Source organism: Histoplasma capsulatum, genomic scaffold (genome assembly GCF_000149585.1).
Source record: "Histoplasma capsulatum NAm1 scaffold_1 genomic scaffold, whole genome shotgun sequence".
NCBI classification, from domain to species: Eukaryota; Fungi; Ascomycota; class Eurotiomycetes; order Onygenales; family Ajellomycetaceae; genus Histoplasma; species Histoplasma mississippiense.
The window spans coordinates 4,959,762-4,966,124 of record NW_001813982.1 but is presented as its reverse complement, the minus strand read 5'-3'; the positions used below and the strand labels follow the sequence as shown (position 1 = coordinate 4,966,124).

The window sequence follows — 6,363 nt, the reverse complement described above, 5'->3', positions numbered from 1 at the left end:
TTATACAGATTATAATGAAATATATAATGACTAAATTATATTATCTACTCTGCAATAAAAGCTGAAATATGAAATTAAATTAAATTAAAAAATTGATACTTTTTTTTAAAATGATATTTCTTCTGATATAATCTGTGCACAGATTTCTAATGAGCAAAATGCTTCTTTTAATGAGTAAAAAACACTTCATATATTGATATTTTATATCTCTCACATAAACTCTTTTTCTTGATCATATGTTTAACAATATATGCTCTGAAATGCAGTCAATAAAGCTATTCTTGAAAACTCAATATATACAGAAATGTCTGAATTCTTCATCTTATTTTTAAATAAAATATAAAAGATTAATTCTTTTGCTGTTAAATAAAAAGAGAAGATAAAGAAGAAGAATATAATTGTCATTGAAAATATATTATAAACAATTTCTGAAAATAATATATTGCATGTTGATGATCATATGTATGTTTTTTAATAAAAAGCATTCATTGATGAAATTATCAGTGCAAATCGATGATCTACATAAGGGTTATTTTGATATAAAAAAGTTTATAAACAATATTCAGAATAAATACTATTGATATGAGCTAGTTAAAAATATTAAAGATTATACATTCATTTATAATACTTGTTCAACAGTAAAGTCAAAATGTCACAGACAATATGAAGAGTTGGATACAATTTTCTTACTATTAAATTGTTTTAAATTTATTATTATGAATCTTATTATAGATTTACCAGCCTCTACATTTCTTCATTAAATTTACAATGTGATTTTAATGATTGTGAATATATATATCAAGTTTACAATCTATATTCCTTGTATCAAAAACATTACAGTCAATGAATTAGTAGAAATCATTTATATTAAATTTTTTACAATTTACAGAGTATATAAAAACTATATACCTGATTAAGAATTGCTGTTTACAAGCTATTATTGATTCATCTTTTATTACATGGTAGACATATGCTGAAAACTTTCAACAGTTTTTCATGTAGAACTGTTGAAATGAATGTAATTTTACACACAATATTGCACAAGATAATTGATTCAATCAATATAGTTGATACAATCAGTTAAATCAGTACAATCAATTCAATTGATTGTTAATTTTTTATATGTATATACTTTGTTTTGATTTCTCTTTTTTATTTTCATTTCTATAAATTTCAATATTTTTTTTTCTTTTTTCTTTTTTTTTTTTTTTATCATATCTTTTCTATATTTTGCTGCTCTCTTTTCATTCACCTTCATTAATATCTCTGCTTTTCTTTTTTCATTTGTTTTAATCAACATTTTTTTCTCTCTTTTTTGATAATATACTACTCTGAATTTATATCAAATCATGTGATTATACAATATCATAGATAAAATTATTTCTTTATCATTTTTTTTTTATTTCATTTAAATTTTCTTTTCTTTTTCACTGTTTTTATTTTTTTTTTCTAATATATTGAAGTATAGATTGCTTCTTAATAAACTGAGAGAATATTCTTCTCTACTTTTTATAAAGCCTTTCAGACATGGCAGTGGTGGTCCCTTTCAGAGAACCACATATAACTTTATCATGAATGACCATACATCAGATCAGAAGTGGATTTGCAGTTTGATAAATGCAATGAACTGGGTTTTTTTAAAAGTTGTCATTTGAATTTTGCTTCTCCCCTTCTGTGTATATAGAAATTTCTTCAATGTAGCACATCCCCATGCTCTTCAAAAGGCTTCTGAAGTACAGGCGCTGCACATGCTTCTCTCTGGGACGCTAAATCTATACATACATACATACATACAAGACAGTAAAATGATGGGTGTTGCAGGGCATATTGACAGATTTGATGATAAAGATGTGTATTTGATGATAAAGGTGCGTATTTGAATGAATTGGATGATATTTGAATGATTCTAGAGATACGTGGATATTTTGGTTATTTTTGCGGTGTTTTGCTAATATTTTTCAGGGGGGTGGCAGAAAATTCTGTTTTCGCAAGCTTTACGTCCGCCACAATAGAAAGGAGAAGAACGTCCCCTTGCAGAAAACAGATAAGGAGCCGTTGAAACGGAAGGAGACAAAGATCGGAACGTTGCGTAAAGCGTTTGGCAAAATACTCCCTTTTCGAACCTGAGAAATAGATGAACGGAGTGCCGGTTTCCTATGTTTAATCCTATTATGTAGCTTATATGCCTTTTCCACTTTCAGTCTCTCTTTCACTTTCACACAGATTACATCCTGGGGTATTCTTTCTGTCCTCTTTCCTCACTTGTCTGTTTTGCTAAATTACTTACAGTGAATTTTTGCTTATCATAGCTAAAATTAGGTACCCTATTTTAAAATTCATTTTTGGAAATTTCTTATATTATTTTGTCTTTCGGCTTAAGCTCAAGCCCATTTTCCCATCAATAAAATAATTGAGGAAGGATGGGCGTAGTCCATGAGTCGCTATGGCAAAGAATGATTTGAACACAACGAGTGTTCGACCAATGGACCTGACAGGAAGCTTGTGCAGCTTTTTGTAACTTTTTGTAATCATATGATAGTTAATTAATCTGTACATACGACTGGATTAGTAAAAGTGGCATCTGCATTTGATGTGTTGTGTTGGACATATAAAATGTGCTAACCCCGTTAGAGTCGCAAAATATCTGACAACTCTCCTCCTTGTTGTTCCCTTTTCCTAACACGGTACGGAGGGGATGCACAGTACAAGGATCCGTAGCTTCGTAGCTTCATGATTCCTCTGGTTTTTGCTCCTCCAATTGTGGTGGTAAAAGAACGAGCGGGTGAGAAGTAAAATGAGCGCACAAGTCTTATTTATTTATTTATTTACCTATTTATTTATTGTATTTTATTGTATTTCATTCATTGAATCATTATTAAACAAACCTAATCAGATGGTCCTTTTGCTTCCCCTTATTGCTTTGAATATTTTTTTTTTCTTTCTGAACCATTTTTCATTCACAACTATCTATTGTTATCATTTTCTTTCTATTTTCAGTCTTTCGTCATATCGACATCATCGGGGATGTTGCTATCATCATGGGCCTCGAAATCTCCATCGTCGTCATCATCGTCCTCGCCAATCGGCTCACCGTCCTCTTCCGCTTTTTTCGCGGCCGCTGCGAAATCAATCGTTTTGCCACGGGTGCGTCGGCCATCGCCGATGATGTTCTCGGCGGATATGGGTTCGAGGTTGTCTTGTCCTACATCCTCTTCGTCTTCTACATTTTTTGTCCCACCCCGACCGCAACAAATTGGGGTAGTTGGGCTGAAGAAAGAACAATTGGCCCATGCGGAAAGCAGAGGAGGGAGGGAGAAACGTGGCGAAGGGGAAAAAACGCGTGTGTGAACCAAAACGCACTGCTGGCATAGAAATAGATTTATGGGATAGGTTCAATGTCTTCCTGAACGGCGGGGCTAAAATTGGATGCGGAAGTTTCTTACCATCGACGGTCTGTAGATAAAGCCCAAATGAATTTGTTAGCGGACATTCATTTCTTCCTAGGAAGGAGGACGCGCGACTTGTCTACGCGCAACTGGAAAAATTACGAGAAGCGACGTCCTCACCCTCCCCCCCCAACCATCCCCAATTCCTTTTTTTTGCTTTGAAAGAAACATACCAAATCAGCCGTGCTCTCATCGGAAGAGCTCTCCACATCCTCACTATCATCAGCTACGTGGTTGTCCATTGCTTTGCCTTTGCCTTTCTCGACGCCGCTACCTGCGCTGCTGCCATAGGTTGCAGCTCCGGTTTCGCCCATGGTGTGATAACAGAGCTATTAAGCAGTCAAGGGGTAAACAAGCAGTGTGGAGAAGAAGAAAGAACGAAGAATTCCCTTCTGAGAAGAGAGGTAAAGGCTTTGTTGGGAAGGGGTATTGCAGTTTGTTTTGTGTTTGTTTTTGAGAGGAAAGACGAGGCAATTGGACAAAGTTGGCGCAAAGAAGGTCGCGATCCTGGGTCTAGACCCAAAGGAGTAGAGAGTCAGATTGACCCGGAGAAGCCCCTAAATATTTATGGCATTCAAACTCGAAAGTGGTATCCATGATTACTCCGTTCGTCATCAGGTCTCCCCAGCGGTTTGATTTTTACTTATATTCAGAGAGCGAACCTGACATCTAGTTACCAGCAAGCTTCTTGCTACATGCCGTTCTAAATTGCTCTTCTCAGGCCGTAATTAATTACATACACCATTTGTTTCCCTCCTTCGCTCATATTTTAATTGAGCATAGTATCTCATGTGGGCAATTTATGGCTTATATGAGACTTCATACGCTGCTGGTTAACTACTAACTAGTTATTCAAAATCGCCTGTTACATTACATACTCGTAACTCCATAACAACTAGTAGCAGAAGGACAAATCGCCCAATCCACCAGATGGACAGATATTTTTATCCTTCTCCAGTTCTCTGCAGATTGCCAAGATGTGCCCTATCCTCGATTCCACTTCTAATAGACAACAAATTTTCAGTATTGGAACCACCGATTTTTAGATGTCTAATATAGATGGTTGTGCTGATAGCTTCAATGAAAATCGAGCAGAATAGGCAACCAGAATCGCGACAGAAAAATTCCTCGAAGCTTCGGACCAATGACTGTGTCCAAGTCAGTACCAAGAACAGTTCTCGGAGTAGAAATACCCGAGAAGGACTGAATTGTTCCAGCGTACTCGCGAGAATACGCTCACTGATTGATAACTGTTAGTGAGTCTATTGTAAAAGGTCAAGAATACATGTAAACAAAGTGGAGCCAGATCGAGGAAGAAATGATGAGTTTGAAGACAAACAATTTCCTCTGAATAGGAATGGTTTACCACTTTCCCCCAGGGTCATAAACCATTTCTCTTCAGGGAAAGAAGATGCCCCAATTGTTGTGTTGAAATATCCAGACCAGACTGTTCTGTTGGCGCCAATTGCTCGAATCATACGTGACTTTCCCAACACTTGTGAATTGTTTTCCAATAGGAAAAGCCACCCATGCGTGATCGAGAAGATGTGTCCGTCCATGTTTAGATGTCTTTCAAATTGTTTTATGCATTGAGATCAAGTTTTGAATTTGCTGGTAGTCAGTCTCCACGCATGGTAGGCTCGACTCCAATGCCAGAGATCTCTCTTTGAGGACTATGGCATTATAGTCGGCGACCAAGAGCTGCCTTTCCTCGCTAGGGTAAGCACGCCTGGTCGTCCAAATGGTATTATGAGCTGTCATGGCACGGTTGACTCAGATGAACCAACCTGAGCTGTGTCTGAGGGAAACGGCGGAAAGGAGAGTAGTGTTCTCTATGGCAGTAGCTGAGTGCTGAATTATGCTGGTAGATAGCATACCATACAAACTTCAGCTTCCAAGGGGACTTGAAACCAACCATAAAACAACTTGAAGGGTTTGCCGAACCAGCCATAGTTGTACTAGTACTCTGCAAAGAAAATCCTGTGTTGATGGACTCTAACCGCCAATTGCCTCTCCGTTCAATTTACAATTGAGAGAGCTGCTGTGTGGTAGTCACGTGATAAATCAAAAACTCCGTCACCTTGCGAAGGCGAGAAACGAGTTCGTCATCACAGCCACCAACCAGGCTCTGATCGTAACCATTCCTTCTGTTCCCATTCTTGAGGCCCAATGTGTTCCTCCCGGTGGCTTTGTTTGCCGCACTTTTGCTCACTAAGGGCAGTTGATGCTTCCGGTTGCTGCCAGACTCCAAAGGGACTTTTTAAGTTTCTTCGCAGGCGCCCACTTCGTGATTACGTCATAACTAATTACCTCACAAAAAGCCACCCACGAACATATTCCAGTTGCCGTAGAAACAACCCAATTGTGTTAAGAGATTTGCAGCTGCTTGGCCAAGGGCACAAACTGTCGGTGCGGTTGTAGGATGTAATCAATTGTAATTAATTGCTGGAAATTGTTGTGTTGTGTTGTTGTGTGAAAGCCGTCGTGCGGGATGGATGGCGGTGGAATGCGGTGGACGCCCATCGAAGCCGCTGAACTTGCTAGAAGCTTCTGGCACCGGAATCCACCGCCCGCATATAAACAAATTTTGGCCCGCACAACCAAACATCCCACCTTTCTTCTTGTTTTTTTATTTTCTTCCCCATTTTTTAATCCTCACCACTGCCTCTTTTCTTCTTCTTCTTCACCATCTTCGTCTTCCTCTTTCCTCTTTCTCTCCCATTCCTCACATCATCGCTATCCTCTCTAGTTCTCTTCTTCCGCCTGTACACTTTGCAACTTACTTACTACTGTATACACACTCCTAAAGTGCTGGCGATTTAATCCCACTTTCTAACATCTAATTTCTTCATCATGGCTTCCGGCTGTTGGGTATGTCTATGAAACCCGCCCGTGGTTGCTTCTTTTTCCATCTTCG

The 6,363-nt window shown here is 37.9% G+C and overlaps 2 protein-coding genes across 2 annotated transcripts; one reads left to right on the top strand and one right to left on the bottom strand.

Annotated features, from left to right (window-relative positions):
* Window positions 1-1,805: 1,805 nt before the first annotated feature.
* Window positions 1,806-2,127, top strand: HCAG_01400 (predicted protein; the record flags this gene model as incomplete). The annotated part of the gene is made up of 2 exons (XM_001544303.1): window positions 1,806-1,868; window positions 1,963-2,127. 2 exons carry the CDS (start codon window positions 1,806-1,808, stop codon window positions 2,125-2,127), a joined length of 228 nt encoding a protein of 75 aa, XP_001544353.1.
* Window positions 2,128-2,993: 866 nt separating this feature from the next.
* HCAG_01399 (predicted protein) lies at window positions 2,994-3,760 on the bottom strand (the record flags this gene model as incomplete). Its single annotated transcript, XM_001544302.1, has 2 exons — window positions 2,994-3,362; window positions 3,620-3,760. 2 exons carry the CDS (start codon window positions 3,758-3,760, stop codon window positions 2,994-2,996), a joined length of 510 nt encoding a protein of 169 aa, XP_001544352.1.
* Between the last annotated feature and the right edge of the window lie 2,603 nt (window positions 3,761-6,363).